This window comes from Schistocerca nitens, chromosome 2 (assembly GCF_023898315.1).
Source record: "Schistocerca nitens isolate TAMUIC-IGC-003100 chromosome 2, iqSchNite1.1, whole genome shotgun sequence".
In the NCBI taxonomy this organism is placed as follows: domain Eukaryota; kingdom Metazoa; phylum Arthropoda; class Insecta; order Orthoptera; family Acrididae; genus Schistocerca; species Schistocerca nitens.
This window is the reverse complement of record NC_064615.1, coordinates 613779653-613802923: the sequence shown is the minus strand read 5'-3', so window position 1 is coordinate 613802923 and position 23271 is coordinate 613779653. Positions and strand designations below refer to the sequence as shown.

The following is a 23271-nucleotide window of genomic DNA, read 5'->3' as shown; positions in this document are numbered from 1 at the left end:
AACTACCATTGTGAGCTGTTGGGTAATATTTCCCACTTCTTCAGTCAGCTTTTCTTGGGTGGAGCTGGCTGAAGTGTGGGCCTGTGCTCACTCTTCCACATGGGTGTTCACTTCCTGCTCCACATTAACTATTTGAGTTAACTGATTCTCACATCGGGTGATATTGTTTTTTGTTTCATGTGTGAATGTAACCAAAGTTTCTTCCTGTTTAGTGACTCGGTCGGACAATGTCTCAAATCGCTGGCTGAGCTGTTGAGTGGTGTTATTTAATTCTGTCATCTGTTTTGTTGTTCGTTCAAAATTTTCGGTAATAGTACAGTTTAATGCGTTAAATTTTTTGTCGCTTTTATCTAGCCTTTGTTTAAAGTCCTGACCAAGTGCGTCCAGTTTTGCGTCAATTTTCTGACTAACGTCTCGTTTCATGTCTGCAAATAACACTAATAGTCGGTCCAGTTTGTCAGTCTCCTGTGTCCGATTTGTGTCACTTCGCTGAATTTGTCTCACATTCGGTTCTGACATTGATGTTAACAATGGCGCTGACGGTCTAGTCTCGCATCCATTCCACATTTCGTCATTTAAAGTCGCCATCTGTGTATTATCACAAATGTTGCGAGTTTGAGGCAAAATCATTGCATTGATCTGTGAACTCGTCCATGGAGGGAAACGCGTACTTTCTTGTTGGTTGAACGATGAATCTAGTTCACTGAACTCATGTGCCGAAACTATCTCGACCTTACCACATTCCATTGTAATAGGATGTATAATCTTAAGTCAGAAAGGGAATAATATAAGTCTGATTGATAAAGATTTGACTCAAATTTAGGTTAAAATATTTTCTCATCAATGTAAATGATTGCTCTATTGCAAACAATGATTGAGAAAGTTGCAGCAGGGCGAACAAAATTTTTCATAACAAATGACTGTTTGGCGGTCAAATTCACGATCTTCATATGCTACAACAATACTATAATTACCACAAACTACAATAGAGATAGATGATTTTGGAAAAAATCTAGAAGAAAACTACAGGATGTGTGGAAAGGGAAAAATGGATTCTGCAGTTGGCTATTGAATGTTTGAATGAAACGTAATTGTGTGACTCACCTAATTTTCTGTCCTGCAGTGGCTGGTCAATCACTTCTGCGTAAATCGTATTCGTCAAAATATGGATTTACTTAATACATCTCCATCGGATTATCACCAAAAGGTCTCAAAATAACAGTTTTGCAACAATATATGCCATGAAAAGAAAAACAGATTGATTTAGTTACAAAAATTCTTTACAATATTGATGTATAATCATTTGCTTAGGTACAATAAAGCTGGTCATTTAGTTACTATTTAAACTTCAGGATTTTTGGTTATTCTTTGTTGGGAAAAAATACAAATTAAAGTTTCAAATTTGCTCAAAAACTACACATCCAAAAATTGTGTCCTGTCACGGGAGCCAGTTGTAGTGGTTAATAAAAAAAAAGAGACGAAAAGAAAAGGTTGAAAAGATTGAAAATGTGGGAAGAAATGGTGAATAAAAAGGGGGTTTTAAAATCATAAATGACCGTGAAAAAGGGAAAGAATGAAATGCAAATCGTACTTCTTATTACAGAAAAGTTATCGGACTTCGTGATTCGGAAAAGCTATTGTTGGGGTGGTCCTTGTGGCGTTTCTGAGCAAAAGTCAAACCAATTTCCACTACAAAAATTATTTGGAAAAAAAACAAAAAAAAAAAAAAAACAAGAGAATAACAAATGTGACTAACAGGGGGAAATGGCGTAGATAAGAGTTCATCCTTTACCATGTTAACATGTCTTCTCGCGTGCGGCGTCCAGGTCTTCAAAAATCTCCTACTTCATTTCTGCGTGAAAAGTCGTAGCTGCTCCGAAATCGTGCAATAAATTTTCATTGTCCAGGAATTACTAATGTATACAAACTAAAACCATCTTGGTGTTGAATGCAATAATTTTACGTTGCTGCTTTCAACCTACAAATTTCATACAAACTTTCACTACACGTCTGCACATAAATGAGTTTTTTCTTCTTAATCCGACCAAGACTAGCTAATAATTTTTTACGTCTGAATTAAGCTTCAGCTCTCAAGAGACAAAAAACGGATAGAAAACCAAAAAAGAGATACAATTTTAGTATTTTCTCTGTCGTTGGGTGCTCATACCGCTACGACGGTATAATTTATATCTGAGGGAATGAGTGTAGCTCGGCAAAATTCAAAGTCCCGCTACAAACCTATCCATTTCTCTTTTTAAATTTTCTGACCTACCTGCCCTATTAAGGGATCTGACATTCCATGCTCCGATCTGTAGAACGCAAGTTTTCTTTCTCCTGATAACGACGTCCTCCTGAGTAGTCCCCGCCCAGAGATCCGAATGGGGAACTATTTTACCTCCTGAATATTTTACCCAAGAGGATGCCATCATCATTTAACCATACAGTAAAGCTGCATGCCCTCAGGAAAAATTACGGCTGTAGTTTCCCCTTGCTTTCAGCCGTTCACAGTACCAGCACAGCAAGGCCGTTTTAGTTAGCGTTACATGGCCAGATCAGTCAATCACCCAGACTGCTGCCCCTGCAACTACTGAAAAGGCTGCTGCCCCTTTTCAGGAACCACACGTTTGTCTGGCCTCTCAACAGATATCCCTCCATTGTGGTTGCACCTACGGTACGGCTATCTGTATCGCTGAGGCACGCAACGGCAAGGTCCATGGTTCATTGGGGGGGGGGGGGGGGTCAGTTCAAAAAAGTCACCCAGAACCCCAGTTCAGAGGAGATTTATCAGTTGCTTGGTGAGTAGATTTTTATCTATCCAAGTAGATTATATCACAAATTCTTTGTTTGAATTTAAATTGTAGATTGAGGTGGTAACTTGTATTCCAAGAAAATGTTGCATTTTTATTATTTTATATTTTAATATTTGTTATCTTATTTAATGCTACTTTTGTATCATTTTGTTTTTAGCCTGGTGGAAGGTGCAATGAGTTCATACGTCAAATTGGAGCCACTCCACGAAATCCAGTTTCAAGACCAACCAGAAGTTGTACTAACCATATGCAACAAAGAGGGAGCCATGGAAGCAGTAATCAATGTGGTGAAAATGGAGAGTCATGTTTAAGATGGAAGCATTCAGTAGAATCTTCCAATGATAATTCTGAAAGGAATTACAATGAGCAGCATGTTGAATCTATATTACCAGCATCTCCAAACAACCACAGGGAAACTGTGTTTGAGAGTAGGGTTGAGACTGCAGTGAATATGACTAAAGGCCAAACACTCAGTTGTGATTCAGAGACAAGTGAACAGTCTGGGGAAAGCAGCTCATCAAAACCAAATGTATCAGTTACATCAGAGGAATTTGTTTCTCTTAATAGCATGGCTTCTACTGAGTTGCCTGAGGCAGAAGTACAGCAACCAGTTCTCCCATCAAGTTTGGATAGTGGAGAGACCAGTACAGATATTAAAAATGTCTGTGCCGGTGGCAAAACAGTTTCACAAGCTGTGTCTGAGATCCCTCATTCTTCCTTGTCACTTGTGTCTGAAAGCAATGACTCTGCACCATTTTGTACCCATTTAGACACTCCTGCCATGAAAAAAGGTGTGTCTCATTCAGTCTCTCAGATTGTTAGATGCAGGGCTGATCAGTCAGCAACAGTAAGGGAAAGTATTCCTAGTTCAAGTTCACATTCACAGTCAACTATTATTGAAAACAGTAACAGTTCACAGTGCACAGTACTAAATAAGGATGGTATCACAGAAAATGTCTCTCAAAAATCTGTTGAAGCTTCTCTTAGTGAGAACTATGGTGAAAGAATCAAGAATGTGACTGCCTCACAGCTTCAGGAATCTGTTGGACGATCAACGGCTACACAGACACCAGGTCCTCCACTTGGACAGCCTGACACTGTAGGGCCATCAATTGCATCAGATCCACCTGCTTTACAAAATGGTGTGTGTCAGCAGTTTCCAAGATACGGGACTGGACAGGTAAGTAGACATCTTGTTATTATCATTTGGGAAAGGGAGGGAGGTACTTACTATACTTCAACAAATGAGGATATTGCAATTATTAGAATATTGGCATCAAGTATTGACAATGTAGATAAAGATACATTGCTACTTACCATAAAGAAGACACATTAAGTTATAGACAGGCACAATTAAAAGACACTTAAACAAAGCTTTTGGCCACAGCCTTCATCAGCAAAAGAGAAGCAGAAATACGTACACCATTCTTTCACATAAGCAAGCACACTTCATGCACACATGACCACCAACACCGGCAGCTCAGGCCTGAGAACTGATGTTCAGTTACTTGATAACCCTTCCTGTATTCGTACTCTAGTAGTTTTAAAATTGCATGGTAATTTGAGGAAAAACCATCGCAGGTGGAAGATACAACTGAACTTTAAAATTTTAGAATTCAGGGTCATTTGGCATAAATACCCATGACGTGTTTCATCTTTCTTTAAACTGATACTGAATTGTTACTGTTGTTTATGTATTGGGGGTTGCAGTGTTGATATCCCCCACGCCTTTCCTTTCCCCATGAGGAGCAGATCCTATTCCCCACCCCTCTGGTTATGCCCCCTGGGTTGTAAATTTATGTACTCAAAAACAGAACTTACAGATTTTTTCACGTATGTGAATGTATATGAAAGACTTCATTATAAGAAGGCATCTATCAATCCAGTAAACTTTAACATGCAGGTAAATTGAGAGTTTCAGTGTTTGTACTCACAGTTGTGCATATACCCAGGTAAGATCAGACAATGGAAAGTCCAGGATGGAATAACGACTACATGAAACGGACAGATTGCTAATCATCACATAAAGTGGGTGCTGACTTGAAGACAGGCACAGTGGGGGGGGGGGGGGGGGGGGGGGGGGGGGGAAAGAAAACAGCTAAACATTTAAGCTTGTGGGCAAAAAAGAGTTCTCCTTTTAAACTAGAAAATGCACATGACAGTCAGGCTCTAGTTCCTGAAGATGGTGGCCATGCGTGCGTGTGCACGTGTGTGTGTGTGTTTGTTTTTTATTTCAGGAGGAGGACTTCCATTATTCCAAAGCTTAAATGTTTATCAGACGTTTTCATTGTACCTGTCTGTGACACACCACCACCTTCTCTGACACACCACCACCTTCATGAAGTGAGTAGCAGCCTATCCTTTTCATTGGTGTTGTACCCATATAAGTTTTGATAATCTTCCAGACATCCTTTATCACATTTGACGACATATTGCAAAGTGTGAAATACAAACTACAATCAAGTTTTAGTAACCTCATTCAGCATTTACACTAAGATAAGGAAGCACGTCATCCATGCCTATTAAAATCTTATAGATTTTTTCGTTTTCAATTTTTTAGGATTTTTGAGAATTGGCTTTCAAGGGAACTTTGGAGAAAAAGCTGATTTCAAGGTGCCTGTTTATGCTGTTTATTCGGAAGAATACTGAGCATGCTACTATTATGCGTAGAAATAGCCGAATGCTGCTGGGATGCCCAAACACAGCTAAGAGTTCCTCAAATGCTCTGGTGACAGCTCTGTGCACAAGCATATTTGAACCTTTCAGCACTGCTCTATGCTATTCTCTTCCATGGCACTCTGCTCAAGCACAACTATACCGTATTTACTCGAATCTAAGCCGCACTCGAATCCAAGCCGCACCTAAAAAATGAGACTCGAAATCAAGGGGAAAAAAATTCCCGAATCTAAGCCACACCTGAAATTTGAGACTCGAAATTCAGGGGGAGAGAAAAGTTTTAGGCCGCACCTCCAAATCGAAAAAAAGTTGGTCCATTGTAATATGAGACACAATTTAGGTCGAATGAGTGAAGATGCAGCTACAGTAGTTTGCTTCGAGTCGTAAGCTTAGCAGTTAAGCTTTACCGGGTAGCCATTGCCATGCGTCAGGCGCTCCGTCCGTATCTATACGGGTACCCTTCCTTTTTCACGTGCTTCGTCTGGTTTGAATCGATTGCTTATTTTGCTTTGATCTGATAAGTGTCGTTCTCTTTGTTGTAAGTGTTTACATCACTCTAAGCTGAAAATACATTACTGTACTTCGTCATGCATTGTTTGTCGCATTCTGATAATGAGTGTTTATGGCCTGACGCCGCTCGCGGCGTGGCTTGATTTTGTGCGTGCTATCGCCACTTACAATTAAAAAATGAGAGAGGAATTGTCTCATTAGTGAAATAATGGTAAGAGACTGCTATTACTTACACTGTTGCTTTCTTTGATAATGATCAACACGCACCAAAAAATAGACTGTGTATGATAGAAGATGTTCTGAACGAGAGCTTAGCCAAAATTTTTCTCCGTTTGAAAATCTTTGCAGACGCCTCTTTAGTACATTACATTCTTCATAGAAATTAGAATCATCTTAGATTTAAAAATCTAGTCAATTGCCATGTTTCATTTCTGACTGTATCACTATTAGGCATAAGAATAATACGAACATAAACATGACATGATATTATATTCTTCCGCATTTGCTGTTGTCTCACTCTAGTTTCGTAGTTTGTTAGGCAGACAGGGTTTAAATGAGATAGCAGCAAACACGAAAGAATACATGCCAAAATGTTTATATTCGTATTATTCTGCATGTGATTCACAATTCATAAAAGTTCCTATTAGCAACCATCTCTTCTCACAGGTAGGAAAAAATTCAGAATGTAGAGTTGGCCATGTTGACAGACATCCCGAACAGTCTTGCCAGTCGGATTTTCGTAGTACATTGAAATGCTGCTACATTCGAAGTTGAACAATACGGATTTTGTATTTTCTTCATTGGATAATGTATGAAAATGCAGTGGTCGAAACTGTTTTGAGACGTTCTATCTCTATAGGTGATCTGGCCACATGGGATGGACAGGCTCAATGAGTTTCTTGAACATCTTAACTCATGCCACCCTAATATCAAGTTTATCATGGAACTGGAGAAGAATGGCCAGCTGCCATTTCTGGTACTAGTCCAGAGGAAAGCAGATGGATCAATTGGCCACAGTGTGTACCGAAAACCAACACACACTGATTTATATCTGCAGGCCAGCAGCTGTCACCACCCTGCACAGAAGAATGGGGTTCTGAAGACTTTGGTCCACAGAGCACATGCCCTGTCAGACCAAGAGAATCTACCTATAGAGATAGAACGTCTCAAAACAGTTTTCTCCAAGAATGGATACACGGACAGACAAATTGAGAGGGCACTCCAACCAGCCACCATACCACAGGTTCCTGAAGAAGACCAAGATGAAACAAAGAAGGTGGCATATCTGCCCTATGCTGGCTCTATTTCTGCCAGAATCAGTAGGATCCTCCGTAAACACAATATCAAGTGTGTTTTCTGTCCATCCAACAAGATTGGGGGACTGCTGGGGAGTGTCAAAGACGACCTGGGGTTACGAAAACCAGGGATTTACAATATACCTTGTCAATGTGGCAGGTCCTACATTGGCCAGAGGACAAGAACTGTGGAGATCAGGTGCAAAGAACATCAGAGGCACACTAGATTAAGACAGGTGACTAAGTCAGCCATTGCTGAACACTGTCTAGAACTAGATCATGCCATGAAGTATGAGGATACCAGGATTCTAGCACAAACACCCAGATTTTGGGACAGTGTTATAAGAGAATTGATAGAAATTAAAATGGCTGACGATCTTATGAACCGTGACACAGGGTACCAGCTAAGTAGAGCCTGGGATCCGGCTCTGGAATTGTTAAAGGAGCAACGGGGCCAGCTGCAACACTGCACAAACAGAAGAACCAGAGACATGGAGATGGAAAACGAGCCCCTGACGGACTGCCAGGAGCACCATACCGAAGATGGAACACCCAGAAGTGGGACTGGTGGGCGCGGACCGCAGAGGGAACATCCAGAGCCGCAGTGGACGAAAAACGGAGCGGCAACGCTCCAACAGGTCGTGGTGAGCGGGCGTGGACCGCAGGGGGAACGCTTGGTACCCCAGACCGTAGATGAAGCCCCCAGGAGCGGGGTTGGTGAGTGCGGACCACAGAGGGAACACCTAGAACCGCAGCGGACGGAAAATGGAACAGCAACGCTCCAGCAGGTCGCAGGGAATGGGCGCGGACCACAGAGGAAGCACCTGCAGCCGTTGGTGGAGGGGGAAGGCCATAGGCATAAATACTGGACCAGGTCCACTCGAGGAGCAGTCTCAGGTCGCACCTGATGAAGGTTACGAGCTATGTGACCGAAATATCGTGCAAGTACGACGCTGATATCCGGCAGAACACCCCACAACCCAAGATGTCATTAGATCGCCGGGAAAGCCTGAAGAGTTACATCAAAAGTCTCTACGGGGAGGAGATGTATCAGAATATCAAGAAGCTGGACAAGCTTCGGCAGAAGAAAGGGAAGATGCTGAGTTCTCTCAGTTTTTTGCTGAGGTGTCGAGATGGAGAAGTGGTACCTGTATTTGCTAGAATTAAACATCACATCAACTGCAGAGCGGTGAACAAGATAAAACGCAGAGCCAGCATGGCACTGGTGAGAGAGAGGATTCGAGATATGCGCCACAGGTTAGATGTTGTGGCCAGGGAGCTGTTACACATTCATCTGTACATGGCAGCCTCCTTAACAAGAGAAGATTGGGATTGGGTAGACCGTGCCTCCTGGTCTTTAGCTGAGTGTGCTAGAAGGAATGCCTCATCTTGCCAATCTGCAAAGTTTGACCGCATGAGTAAGAAAGCACAGCAGATGGAAGAGACACGCACTGTGACGAATCTGAGTGGCATACAGTTTGATGATACAACCTTAAAGGTACTCAGCAAGGGTCTCAACTTTGCTACGACCCCTAGAAATGTACCCATTTCAGGTTTCGTCAGTGCAGTAGAGCAAGTTGCAGCCACACTTCCACCTAATGTGGCAGAGGAAGTCTGCCGAGAGACCTGCAGGGCCCTCACCAAGGCCAGGCCGCCGAAATCGAACATCACAACCGAGGAGAGGCTTGCACTCAAGAAACTCCGGGAAGACAACAGCATTGTGGTACTGCCAGCAGACAAAGGGAACTCCACTGTCATCTTGCAGCGGGTGGATTATGATGAGAAAGTACGCCGACTTCTGGAGGACCCTGCATACAGAATTCTGGAGTGTGACCCCACGGACAAGGTGGCCAAGAAGACTAGTGCTCTCTTGGAGGAAACAGGGATGCCTGATGAGATCATCAGACAACTACGGGAAAAAGCGCCAGTGCCACCTAGACTGTATGGTCTGCCTAAAATACACAAGGAGGGCGTGCCCCTACGTCCAATTGTCAGTAATATTGGGGCACCTACGTACACAACAGCCAAGTACTTGAAAGGTCTCCTGTCTCCATATGTGGGCAAATGTATTCACCACATCCGCAACTCAGAAGATTTCCTGCAACGCCTGAAGCAACTGCACATCACAGATTCGGACATCATGGTCAGTTTTGATGTGGTATCGCTGTTCACCAGGTTCCCACTGAAGGACTCACTAGAACTGATTGCAGAGAAATTTGACGGTGCTCTGTTGGACCTGTTCAGTCATACACTGACATCCACGTATTTCCTGTACAGAAACCAATATTATGAGCAAACTGAAGGTGTAGCTATGGGCAGCCCACTGTCCCCTGTGGTTGCCAACATGTTTATGGAGAGTTTTGAGGAGAGGGCATTGGAGACAGCCACATTTAAACCCACATGCTTCTTTAGGTATGTGGATGACACCTTCGTGATCTGGCCACATGGGATGGACAGGCTCAATGAGTTTCTTGAACATCTTAACTCATGCCACCCTAATATCAAGTTCACCATGGAACTGGAGAAGAATGGCCAGCTGCCATTTCTGGATGTACTAGTCCAGAGGAAAGCAGATGGATCAATTGGCCACAGTGTGTACCGAAAACCAACACACACTGATTTATATCCGCAGGCCAGCAGCTGTCACCACCCTGCACAGAAGAATGGGGTTCTGAAGACTTTGGTCCACAAAGCACATGCCCTGTCAGACCAAGAGAATCTACCTATCGAGATAGAACGTCTCAAAACAGTTTTCTCCAAGAATGGATACACGGACAGACAAATTGAGAGGGCACTCCAACCAGCCACCATACCACAGGTTCCTGAAGAAGACCAAGATGAAACAAAGAAGGTGGCATATCTGCCCTATGCTGGCTCTATTTCTGCCAGAATCAGTAGGATCCTCCGTAAACACAATATCAAGTGTGTTTTCTGTCCATCCAACAAGATTGGGGGACTGCTGGGGAGTGTCAAAGACGACCTGGGGTTACGAAAACCAGGGATTTACAATATACCTTGTCAATGTGGCAGGTCCTACATTGGCCAGAGGACAAGAACTGTGGAGATCAGGTGCAAAGAACATCAGAGGCACACTAGATTAAGACAGGTGACTAAGTCAGCCATTGCTGAACACTGTCTAGAACTAGATCATGCCATGAAGTATGAGGATACCAGGATTCTAGCACAAACACCCAGATTTTGGGACAGTGTTATAAGAGAATCGATAGAAATTAAAATGGCTGACGATCTTATGAACCGTGACACAGGGTACCAGCTAAGCAGAGCCTGGGATCCGGCTCTGGAATTGTTAAAGGAGCAACGGGGCCAGCTGCAACACCGCACAAACAGAAGAACCAGAGACATGGAGATGGAAAACGAGCCCCTGACGGACTGCCAGGAGCACCAGACCGAAGATGGAACACCCAGAAGTGGGACTGGTGGGCGCGGACCGCAGAGGGAACATCCAGAGCCGCAGTGGACGAAAAACGGAGCGGCAACGCTCCAACAGGTCGTGGTGAGCGGGCGCGGACCGCAGGGGGAACGCTTGGTACCCCAGACCGTAGATGAAGCCCCCAGGAGCGGGGTTGGTGGGCGCGGACCGCAGAGGGAACACCTAGAACCGCAGCGGATGGAAAACGGAACAGCAACGCTCCAGCAGGTCGCAGGGAATGGGCGCGGACCACAGAGGAAGTGCCTGCAGCCGTTGGTGGAGGGGGAAGGCCATAGGCATAAATACTGGACCAGGTCCACTCGAGGAGCAGTCTCAGGTCGCACCTGATGAAGGTTACGAGCTATGTGACCGAAATATCGTGCAAGTACGACGCTGATATCCGGCAGAACACCCGACAACCCAAGATGTAATTATTAGCTTGTCTGTCTTGTGATCATTAACTTCCTGGATGAAATGTCCCTTTGAAAGAATCCAGTACTGGCTTCTTTTTTTTTAAAGCAAAGAGCCTGGTGTTCTGTTCGAAACAGCCTACAATCAAATTAGCATCAGGTTGTTTGTCATTCATCCCTTTCTTGATGTTTAAAAATAAGTCCTGCAGGCAGTTTTTCTTGTGAGAATCTTTTCCTGTTAAGAATAACATATGGGGGCAGCTTCCTCCTGTCTACTAGTGCATCCATCATTTCTGTTGTTATGGCATTTGCCTTGTTATGCCCTTCACATTGACAATAAAATTTAAAGGCATATCAAAATAAACAGACTTCTGATCACCCTTGTCGATATGGCCAAGTAAACAACAGTCGTGCCATTTCCTTAGATTATCCATATCACTAAATGGCTATGGTCACCCAATCTCAATTGCAGGTTGTTTATCTAATGGCTTCCAGAGGCAACAAAAAGTTGATTTACAGTATTGACCGAATTTAAAAATTTAGAGTACTGTCATAATCTGCTCATTTAGAGGTGTAATCTTATGTTAAAAGTTCAGCATGGCAAGACAGTTACTATAGTTGGAAACTGTTTCTAAGCCTTGAGGCAGCATAACTTAAAACACGCAAATTGTGCAGATTAAGTCATCTAGTGTTTCAGAAAGAGAGCGCGTAGCAAATTCCAACAAACTTATCTTACAATTTCAAATTTTCTTGAATCTTTTTCTTTTGGGCATCTGCCCCCGTTTATTCTGTGTCATAATGTAGCCCCACGATCAACATCCTCAAGCACTATCTAGTGCTTACTTTGAAGTCGGTGACATATGCAGTTGGAAAATTCCTTTTTATCGCCAGTGTCTTCTTTTGGATTAGTTCTTGAGCAGTCAGGAAGCCTTCATTGTGTTTCCCTTGAACGTAGTGAACAATATGCTACTCCAGTTCAAGAAACCCTTCGTACTTCAGTCCCCTGAAAATTTAGTGTGCAGAACTGGTTATTCTCAATCTACCATCACCTTTGAACATTCATTTCTACACAAATTTTCTTCCTGTTGTACAGTTGCTTGAGGCCTACACTTCATAAGTCACATTAACTTAAAATTAGCACCATATTGTCTGCGTGTACCAACTGTAAACCATGAACTCATTGATCCACAATTCTCAACAGAGAATTAGCATCCACTACCAACTGAGGGGTGGAAAGTGTAGAAGGCTACCATAAGAATACAACCGGCACAAGAACTAAAATTTTGATGCGGTTTGCATGGGCAAACACCCCTTGGTGACCAACGGGTAAACCAGTCTCATGATGTATAGCACAGGGAATGAAAAATAGTCCATCAGGAAATTATGTTATGTGTGATTTAGCGTGGATGGAAAATTATTTCAAGTATTGTTACCTAAGTGTCTCCACTATAGGAACTGATGTAGGACTTGATATTTATGAATGGAAAAAGTTAATAAAGTGGATTAGCTGGTATCATTGTAGCCCAAGAGAGAATTGGAGGTGACGGATCATTGTTTGGGACAACATGTCTGGGTTTGGCCGAGGTAGGGCATTTGTCAGATGGCAGTTCGTGGCAACCCCAACAGCAATCTGCAATCAACTATTGCTACGGGTATAGAATGCTCAGTATTCTTCCTGGCATATGTGTTTCTCTTGATGAATAAATGGGATAAACAGTTGCCATGATATTGGCCATTTCTCGCAAGTTCCTTCGAAAGCAAATTCACATTTTACCAGCCAGTCTTAAAATACTAGAATGTGAATATAGGAAAAAATAATATTTGTTCAGCATGAGACACACACACGCCAGGAAGAATAATGAGCACACTGCTATCCATAGAAATAGCCAAATGCTGCTGGGGTTGCCCCAAGCTGCTGTTTGACACATGCCTTACTTCGGCCAATACCGGGTGTGGATGCGTTCTCCCAAACACTGCTTGGTCTTCCAATTCCCCTTCCTCAAAATAAAATAAGCTCCCTCTCTCTAGCTGATATCCCAGGTACGCTCTTGTTATGAGCTTTGGACAGCAGTATCTTTCAAAATGTGAAGCAGACTTGTGGTGGCTGCCCAATGCTCTGCCCTGCAGAACTGTTCCTCTATAATCTGTGTCTAATAAACCTAGTGCTGGCTTAGAATGAGGTTAAGTCTCTGTGCATCTTTTGTTTTTGCATATTTTAACACATTAGATAGTAAACACCAGACTATACTTACTAAGTTCTACATAGTCCAGCGAACACACTGATGGTTGAGATGTGATGTTAGGAATGTACTCTGACTAATGATGAACAGACTATTCATCAGTCAAGTCAGTCAGGTGATTTTGTTGTGGCTTGACTTCATGATAATGTGAGTCAATGATTTAATAGATATGGGAACCATTAGTGCAGTTAAAGGCAATCGTATTTTTGTCTTTCATACTGGCTGTAGCCGCCACAGTGCTTATTCCTTTGGACATCCATGCATGTCTAGAGGAACTTTGCATCATAATCAGAACAACACAGGCACTGCAGTATCGTATTTATCTGCCGATACGGGCAAGCGACTTTCAATTAAAAGTCTGACCTTTATGGGAATATACATAATGGATGTATAAGTACAGGTCTTAGATGCATGGTTGACGACAGTGGAAGTTGGGGTCTGGCTGTGAGTCACGCATGGATAGCTAAATGGTAAGGTGACCGCTCGCGATAAGTGGAAAATCTGGGTTTGAGGCCCGGTCCAGCAAAAAATTTTCATTGTCATCATTCCAACTGCTGATGGTTGTCCTTTTTCACAATTATGAATTGATTTAATTGTATTTATGGTGTCCCAGTTCTTCATGTTGTGTTAATTTGCTGTTAGAGCTGTTACAAGTCGCTATGAGTGTTAATGAGGTAGTATGTCACAGTTTCTTTTGCCCATTGCAGATGGAAAAGTCATATGGATTTGGCTTGTGCAAAAATAAATTCACTTGGAAAATCTGCTGTCGTTTGTGCATGAGAGGTGCAGGTAAATTTCACAGTATTGACACTGACTGAGCTTGAACATTATGAAATTTGTTACAGTTCTATCACATTCTTACTTCAAACTTTATAAATTATGCTTAACATCTGTCACCTACCTACACGCTTCTGTTCAGAACTTTTTCAGAACAGAGCAGAAGGTTTCAGCCCCAAATCAGCAATAATCTTTGTAAAAATTACAATACATGGAGGATACCTGTAACTAAAGTGAACACTAAATACATGACATTACACAATTTCTAGGCTCTGTGGAGATATATCTGATCTTTGATTTTATGAATGCTCCGCATGCTGTGCTCGGAGCCAGTAAACCTTGTGACACAAAATGAAAGTTCTTAAGTGTATTCTGGGACAGTCTTCCTCCATATGGTTTACATACAAGCCTGCAAAGCATCAGGAGTGATAGTTGGAGGACAGTGACAAACAAGCTGTGAACCAACAATATGTCAGGTGTGTGTGTGTGTGTGTGTGTGGGTTTTGTTGTTGTTGTTGACATTTCGTCTTGTTAAGGGTGGGGGGGGGGGGGAATTAATCTGGCCTTGGGCCTTGATGCCCCGATCAATCACGTATATTATTTGTTCGCTACACTGCTCAGCAATGCAGGATATCAGATGGCGGTCACAATTGTAGCATCTAACACTATGTGACAATCACTGTAGGTTAGTTGGGAGTTGGCTTATTGCAAAAACACTACATTTTGCCACTTGGCATCCCAACAACAATGTTCACTTACCCACCACTGTCTAAAGTTTTCGTGGTTTTGGGACAAAGGAAACCAATGCAATGCCATGCATACGTGTGTTCAAACTCTTTACTCACACTGACATTGTGCTCTTTGTCATTTACGAAATGTGTTGGCACCTGCTTTCATGCTTGTCCTTTCACTGGGCTGAGCTGGATGTAACTCTGGAGGTACATGCACATCAGTTCTTTGTTGTGTTAATCATTTATCATCAAAAACACTCTCCTGCACTTCCTCTGAGTTTGGATTCATTCGGGTCATTCTTTCTGACAGCTGAAATTTTTGCGAACTGCTGCTGTATTATTTCATTCCTGAATTATCACTCTTGCTATTCATTCTGTCTTGAGTTCATGTTGTATTCCCACAAAAGTGAAGAAATTGGTTTCTTCCAGGTGCGGAAACCATTAATTATGGGGTAATTTAGGTAGCTTGCACTTGCTCCAAATGGCACTTCAACAAAGAAGTGTAAGCACCAATATAATAGCGGATTTTTTGTGTCTTTAGTTAAAAAATGCTGAAGAATAAAAATTTTGCATATTTTGAGACCTTAATTTGTTATTTTTATCCACACCAATTAACTTGTAATTAATGAGGAGGTATGAATGATGTTACTGTGTGTCTTATTTGTACGGCCTGATTGTAAACAGTGAATGCCTGCTTCAGATTACACACGATTGAATTTTTCTTTGACAGACAGTGCGAGATATATTTGGTCGACTGCAGAGGCTCTTGGATCATGAGAGGATGTACAGACAATCATTTATGGAACCAAGAAATCGAACAAACCCGCAGTCGACTAGACGAAGTGGCGGTGGTTTTAACACAACACCTGCACACTCAAATACGGCAGCAGACGTGTGGGGTAGATGGACTCGTCGCCATTCTGATACTTTGCCAGGTATTTTTTGCAATAGTGGAATAAAAAAGTGAAATGATACTACAATAAAGATTTTGTCTGTCACACCATAATTTCCAGGCTTCTTCAGAATAGCAAAATATCAAACACACGAGGAACAGGAAAAACACTGAAGTATTTCTATATTACAGCAGCCCCTTTTCCCTCTTCTGGACCGCTTCTGAATTTTCATGCCACATATCTGTGCAGAATTGATTAACATGTGTGCCCCTTTATGAGATTGAAAGCTGCAGGCTCTTGCAATTAAGGGAGAATATTGCCATGAAAGATTTCTGTGGCTGGTACAGTTACATGTCACTTAGTTTGTATTGTGATGTTGTATTATTTGCTTCTGTGCTTCAAATATTGACACTAGTTAGTCCAGCCCAAAAAAAATTTCAGTTGTTGAGTGTCTTGTTTAAATGTAACTGAGCAGGCTAGGAACTAAAACTTACAAGGGGAGGCTACAACATTGGGATCATGGATTTATGTCAAGTTTTGTACACATTTAATAGGCCATTAAAACAACTTTAAGGTGCAAGTAGCAAGGTGCACTACTCCGGCAATTCAGAGAAAATCGCAAGAGAAGTTTTACGCGTCTGATATGTAACTGATATATCTTTGTGAAGGTGCAGGTCGTAAGAAGACGTAGAGTGGTCAAGCGGTTACCGTTCAAGCATTATGAGAGGGTCATGGACAAGTGATGTTTCCATTCCTGCTGACACTTATTTTTCAATCTATATTTTTTCATCACTGGCCACTTTATTTAATTTATATGACATTTGAGAGGTAATATAATTAAAGAAACTACGCACATTTTCATAAAGTTGTTGTGAATTTAATGTGTTATTTGACTATTTACTACTTGGAATTAAATTTCCAAGGACAAGGGACAGGGTTTGAAAGCCCAAGTTAATGATGCGAATGACGCTATTCACAGTCAGTAATATATTTTGTCACACAGTACAGACCACAAGAGTAATGTCCAATAACCCCCCCCCATTGTATTACCTCTCAGATGTCACTTAAATAATATAACCACTGATGAAAAAAATAGATTAATAATTAAGTTTGAGTGAGAGTCTTGAACTGTTGTCTGATAGATGTTTGTCACGAAGCTCGAACGCTAATTACTTGACCATCATAATTGCTAACGTCCGACACATAAGCATACATACATAAGCCGCATAATAGACACGTAAAACTTCTCTGGCAGGTTTTTCGGAATTGGCAGAATAGTGCACCTTATTACTTACACATCATGTTGTATTAGTAGCCTACTAAACGTGTACAAAGTTTGCAGTAAATCTGTGATCACAGCATAGTGGCCTCCCCTTGTTAGTGGTATACAACCAACATCTGAATTATTTAGAACTTAACTGTGTATTCTACTGCCAACTTAACTGAACTGTAGATTCAAACGGAGTTTTGAAATTTGGTACTGATATGTTCTCATATACAAATTATATGTTGTCCTGGAATTCCCAGCAATGTGTGTTGCTTCTCTGCATCCATTGGGTACTGTAACCCAGTCCTGTTTTTCTGTTGTTAGTGTTTATGTATATTCCAATTCACAACTTGTGCTGTGTCATGACTTCTTACCACTGTACAGAAATGGTCTTACCGGCTTTTTTCACAGGACATCTTCCCACCTTCCCAGACAAATTCTGCAATTTTTTTTCCATTTAACAATTTCCCTCTGCAGTGTAATTTTTTCCTCTACAATACATCTTTCTGTTTACTTGTATTTCAATGTGTTTTCCCACATCCAGCTGTTAACATATGTACCTGTATATGCTTCATACATATACCAACCTGCTGCCTCCTCAAGCTCTACTGTCGCAATAATCCCCAATCATAATGGCCAACATTCAGGACAGATATAAAGCTTCGATCCATTTATAAGAGGTAAAGCATGCATTTATGTAATAAATAATTATAATATTTTTCTCTGATAACTTGGGTCTTGTGGTTCTTTTTTTATTTTTTTGCAGGATAATTGAGAAAAGGTCTTACAGTAAAAGAGAGTATGGTTGTTGTAAATGAACCGTTCCACCATTTATCTTATCTGGAGGTGCTGGTTGCTCTTCAGTAAGTTCCAAAGAACTGAAAATTAGTATGATGAGCTATACTCTGGGAGACCTTTTGTACCATGAGAAACTGTTTGATGAATCAGAGAAGCAATCAAAACAATTCCAAATGCATCAACTATTCATTTAAGCAATGAGTAAGATGTGCAAAAATGGACGATTTTGAAAATTTAACACTTTACACTAAATAAAAAAGCATATCAGATTCAAATGCTTCACAAATTAGACCACGGAGACCACACAGCTCGCCAAGCTGCATTTGATGAATCAGAGAAGCAATCAAAACAATTCCAAATGCATCGACTATTCATTTAAGCAATGAGTAAGATGTGCAAAAATGGACGATTTTGAAAATTTAACACTTTACACTAAATAAAAAAGCATATCAGATTCAAATGCTTCACAAATTAGACCACGGAGACCACACAGCTCGCCAAGCTGCATTTTACTGTTGAATAGAAGCTGCACATTGTTAACAAACACCTCATGGATCACATTTTGTTAACTGATTAAGTCACATTCCACATCTGCGGAAAATTTAACAAAATTAATAAATTTCCAACAGATGGATAGCCATAGGTTCAGTGGCAATGTGACCATCTCATTCACTGGATTCTGTATGCTTGAATTTCTTTGCTAAGGTGCATGAAACAAATGTGTGGGATGTTGAGGATCTAAGAACTCAAACCCGAGATGTGCCGTCAGCCATTTCACGAGATAGGTTTCAGAATGTATTCAAGGATTATCTTCAGTGATGCAAATGATGCTGCAAAATGGACGGAGGCCTTGTTGAAATTCATGTGTATTATATAAATGCAACCATTATTTTATAGAAGTGGATCGAGACTTTATGACCGTTGTGTATTTGACAGTAAATTTTAATTTCACATCTGTCACATCTTGTTATTATTACTTTATTTTGTGCCTCCATTCTCTTTTTCCATATCTATTTTATTTTCCAATTGCTTTTTAGTTTTTGGTTCATTTTTTCATGCCTTTGTGTATTTTATTACACCTTAGTCCTTGACTTCTTTGCATCCTCTTTTCTGTGCTCTGTGGTGTACTGTTATCTTTGGTCCAGCTACTTTGCCAGTATAGATCAATTTCCCTATCACTATTGAAAACTAGCCCCACATAGTGTTCAGATGTTGCTGCCTAATCAATGTGATTTCTCTCGTCCCCATTTCCTCCTCACTATGACCTTGCAATCAAAATTCCCGCTTCTGTCTGCAACCCTTCTTTATACAACCACCTGCACATTTCTGGTTTCATCATTTGTTAACTTTTGGTGATCTAGTCCTAGCAGAGCCTCATCTCAATGTCACAGATGCCTAGAAACTACCTCTGTTACCTCCATAATGTACTCGTACTCTGCAATTGCGATTCCTGCATCCCATCTCATAGGTAGATTTCTTCACCCTTCAACAACCAGGCCAGTATTCATACCACCTCAGAAATCTGTCTAACTTATGTATCTCAATCTCCTGCTTAAGAATATCATTTTGCATTATAGCCTTTATCAAATCTTCCTCATCAACATCTCATAGCCTCCTAACCGAGCACTGCTGACCATCTAGCCATCTAGGAAGGACGCCCAGTAAGTTTACATATTTTATTTCTCTGCAAAATAAACTGTAACCATGATATTAGGGCTGAAGAGGTTGAGAGGTTGACTGGTATATGTTGAAAGTACTCACACTGGCTTATGATGAACACCACACTACCTTGCCAGTATGCTGCCAGTCAATATGGAATTACCACTAAAAGTGGCCCGCTTGTGAACTGTGCTATGTCATTCATTTTTTCGCAGCAAAACAACAATCCATCATTAACTTATGTCCGCGGGGAATTTGGATGAGGATGAGACCTGGGTCCATCATTAGACCCCTGAGTCAAAATGTCAGAAAATGATTTGAAAGGAACATGGTGAAAGTGCCCCCAGAAAAGGCAAGGATCACACATTCGGGAGAGAAAATTATGGTAACCATCATTTGTGAATTTTTTTTGTGGGGGGGGGGGGGGGGGATTACTTGTTCACTACCTATCTCACAACACGCCAAAATGAATGCAGGGAGCACTGTAATGTTTTGAAGAACCTACAAGCTGCCATCAAAGGTAAATGTCCTGGAGCTTGTCTCGCAATGTCAGCCTCATATAGCCTGCTTCAGGCATAGCAGGAGAGATTCAACTGGGAAGTTTTTCTGCATACTCGGTATTCACGTGGTCTTGTGTATTCTCACAACTCAAAGGTCATCTTGGAGGTCAGCACTTCAATGTTGGGCAGCTGGTTACAAGCACAGGGCGTGACTGGTACAACATTGGTTTGGAAAATGCTTGGAAAAATGTGGCGACTGTGTAGAAAAGTAACAGAAGCCATGTATAATGTCAGTAAAATTTATTTCAGCTTGATAAATTGTATGGAACATCATCATCATTATTATTATTATTATTATTATTATTATTATTATAAAATAGGGAAACACATCATTGGGTGCCCCTCGTATATCTGCTGCATCACAGGCGCACTTCCACTGCCTAACACAGCTGGAAACCCAAGGTTGCAACACAGTCATCCATGTAACCTCCGAAGCCTTTAGTCCTACATGCATTTCACTCATCACCATAGACCTCACCTCTAAAACCACACCCAGATTCGATCATATCAGATTTGTTAAAAGTCTGTTTTTCTTAAACTGATTGCTGCAAGGGAAACACCTTGTCACTCACCTATCAGGCCAGATCCTGCCTAATTAAGTTTCGTACCTTCATCCAACTGTGATTCCTCCCCACTCCCACTGAATCACCACTACAGATTTTATCTGTCATTATAGAACTCTCTGCAATGAGAACAACCTCACAACAATAAAGTGAACCATTATTCACTACCTAAAACTTGTTAGAGGCTTAATCATCATCTGCCTTTGTTGGTATGTTCTGCTATGATTACATGGTAGATTTGGTCATATCTTTTGACAAGACCTGCTGCAGTTACCCCATCCTAGAGTTTCAGCATGACTTCAGTTCCACCTCAAAGACCTAGGCTCGTCAAAAAATATCACTTCAGAATCTGTCTTCCTCCTGATTCTTATCACTCCCTGAATACTCAATTTTTTATGTTTCCCAAGATCCATAAACTCACCCACAGTTGACATCTTTATAATCTAGGCCAAGGATATAATCTTCATTTCACCAGAGCCTAAACTACTCCTCCCGCATTCACTTCACCTCCTGTTTACCCACTTAACTTGATGTTGATTTTCTCCTCATTGATAACATTTTGTTCACATTAAAAATTTAGGACCGGTTTGGTTCCTTTAAGAACCCCAGGGGGGGGGGGGGGGAGAAATTGGAGATATTTGAAGTGCTACACATGCCTTTGCTGCTGTTGTAAACAAGTCTTCATATTCTTATACAAAAGGAATTTTGGTGTAGTAACAGTGGAAATTTCTAACGGCGACAATACATAAAATAAAGGAAAAGCAACCAGTCACCTATAGCTGACGGATGTGTGCCACTTAGAAATATACAACAGAAAACATTCACACTAGGTTTTGAGGCGGTTTTGCTGTTTTCCTAGCAAAGGTACAATTTTTCATGCACACAATCTCGCAGACACCCAAATGCACTCACCCACAGTGGGACTGACTTTTTATCGATTATTGAGAGCAATTGCCTTCGAGTAGATGACGGAAGAGAGCTGGGAGGGAAGGAAGAACTAAAGTGAGAAGAGTGCAGTGGGGTAATGTAGGGCAGATCTTTTTGACAGATGACTGCACAACAAGTTGAAAGGACTTTAAAGGGTCAAGCATATAAGATCCTGCTGCCGCCTTTCTTGCCTTGTGCGTCCTTCCCGACCCACTCACCACCTCCATCTACTTGAAGCAACTGCTCTCAGTAATCAACAGTCAGTCTTGCCATGGCCGTTTGTTTGGGTGTCTGTGTGGTTACGTGTGAGAATGTGTGTGCTTTTACTAGAAAAAGAGTAGGAGCATGAAAGCTAGCATGAATACTGTTTTCTCTTGAGTGTTTTTTTGTGCCATCACATAAGTTGAGTGGTTGCCTTTAGTTTATTTATTATTATTATTCCCTACAGGAATTTTGGAATAATGATTGTTGCATTGATGGTTGACTAGGCAGAGAATACTGTGGAAACTGTCCTCATTTACTACTCTGTTCAGAAGTCTGCAATCACCAGCAAAACCACATCAGATTCAAACTGGCCATGCACAAATGCCTCATTTCCAGTATTTTGAAAATCTTACCGAGTTATGCTCAGAATGAAACTACTCTCCCAATCTTGTTGAGAAACAGACCTCTTGTGCACTGTCTCAGCTCTCATTTAAAACTCCTCAAATTCTGCTGACATAGCCACAAAATTATGCCACCTTTCAGCATCACCCAGGCTGGACCAGTTAAATGGTAAGTTTTTACTGGGATTTAACTGCCTATTGTCATGCTCTGAAATGAGAATTCTTTACTATACAATCTTTCCCACCCTTCCAAAGTAGTATTGTGCTGCCCATCCAACTTACATAGTGTCTTCTGTAACATTATGGTCCTTCTAATGTTGCCTGATAGGCCATATCCCATGGAAGACTTAGGTGCGAGATTTGCCCCATGCATCCTCCCACCAGTTGTGTCACTGGTATTTTCTATCCCCATCAAAGGCAGGATTACATGTGACAGTGGCCTCTCATATAACACTTTCATTAAAAGTACTGCATGGGATTGTATATTGCTATAAATGTGAATTAGTTATCTGCCTGGGTGAATGACCACCTCAAAACTTTGGCCATAATCCAACTAGAATATCTAATGATGGAGCACTCTCTGTAATGTAATGTAATTGAATTTAGTGGCCACTTCTCTACCTGTGCAAGTTTGATTCTCACCTAACACCAGTTTCACTGAGTTGCACAGGTAGAAAATCTCCCTACAATACATCATCACCCATTCCTGCAGCCCCATGGCCTCAGCCTTTTCTTGTACTTGTCCTCAATCTGCCCTCTGCCCTCCATCTCACTCCATTTCTCCCTCCTGTCCTCACATCAACCCCTCATTTGTGCATATGTGTGCTGGTGCAGGCTGATTAAATATTTCAGCAGCACAATATTGGTAATGTAATTAGAGCTTGCAGACAGGATAAATTGCATACATTCTTCTGTGATGTTTTTAAAAGAGTAATGGCATGGTTTTTGTTCTTTTTTCCAGAGAGAAATGCAGAAGATGAAGGAATACCTTACACTGGGCAGGCAGCAAGTGTTGCAGCAGAGAGGCTCATGTAAGGTTCTACATGCTATAACTGTTTATTTGTGAAAAAATCACTGGCTTTTGTTCTATATTAAAATGTCCATGCTTAGGAGCTGTAAC

General features: G+C 41.4%; 1 protein-coding gene across 1 annotated transcript in view; it reads left to right on the top strand.

Annotated features, from left to right (window-relative positions):
• The window catches only part of LOC126235199 (uncharacterized), a 305365-nt gene that overhangs the window by 210595 nt on the left and 71499 nt on the right, over window positions 1-23271 (top strand). Inside the window, exons 14-16 of the mRNA XM_049943929.1 lie at window positions 2968-3990; window positions 15610-15814; window positions 23113-23182. Coding sequence (XP_049799886.1) covers window positions 2968-3990; window positions 15610-15814; window positions 23113-23182 — 1298 coding nt within the window. The remainder of the gene's footprint in view (window positions 1-2967; window positions 3991-15609; window positions 15815-23112; window positions 23183-23271) is intronic.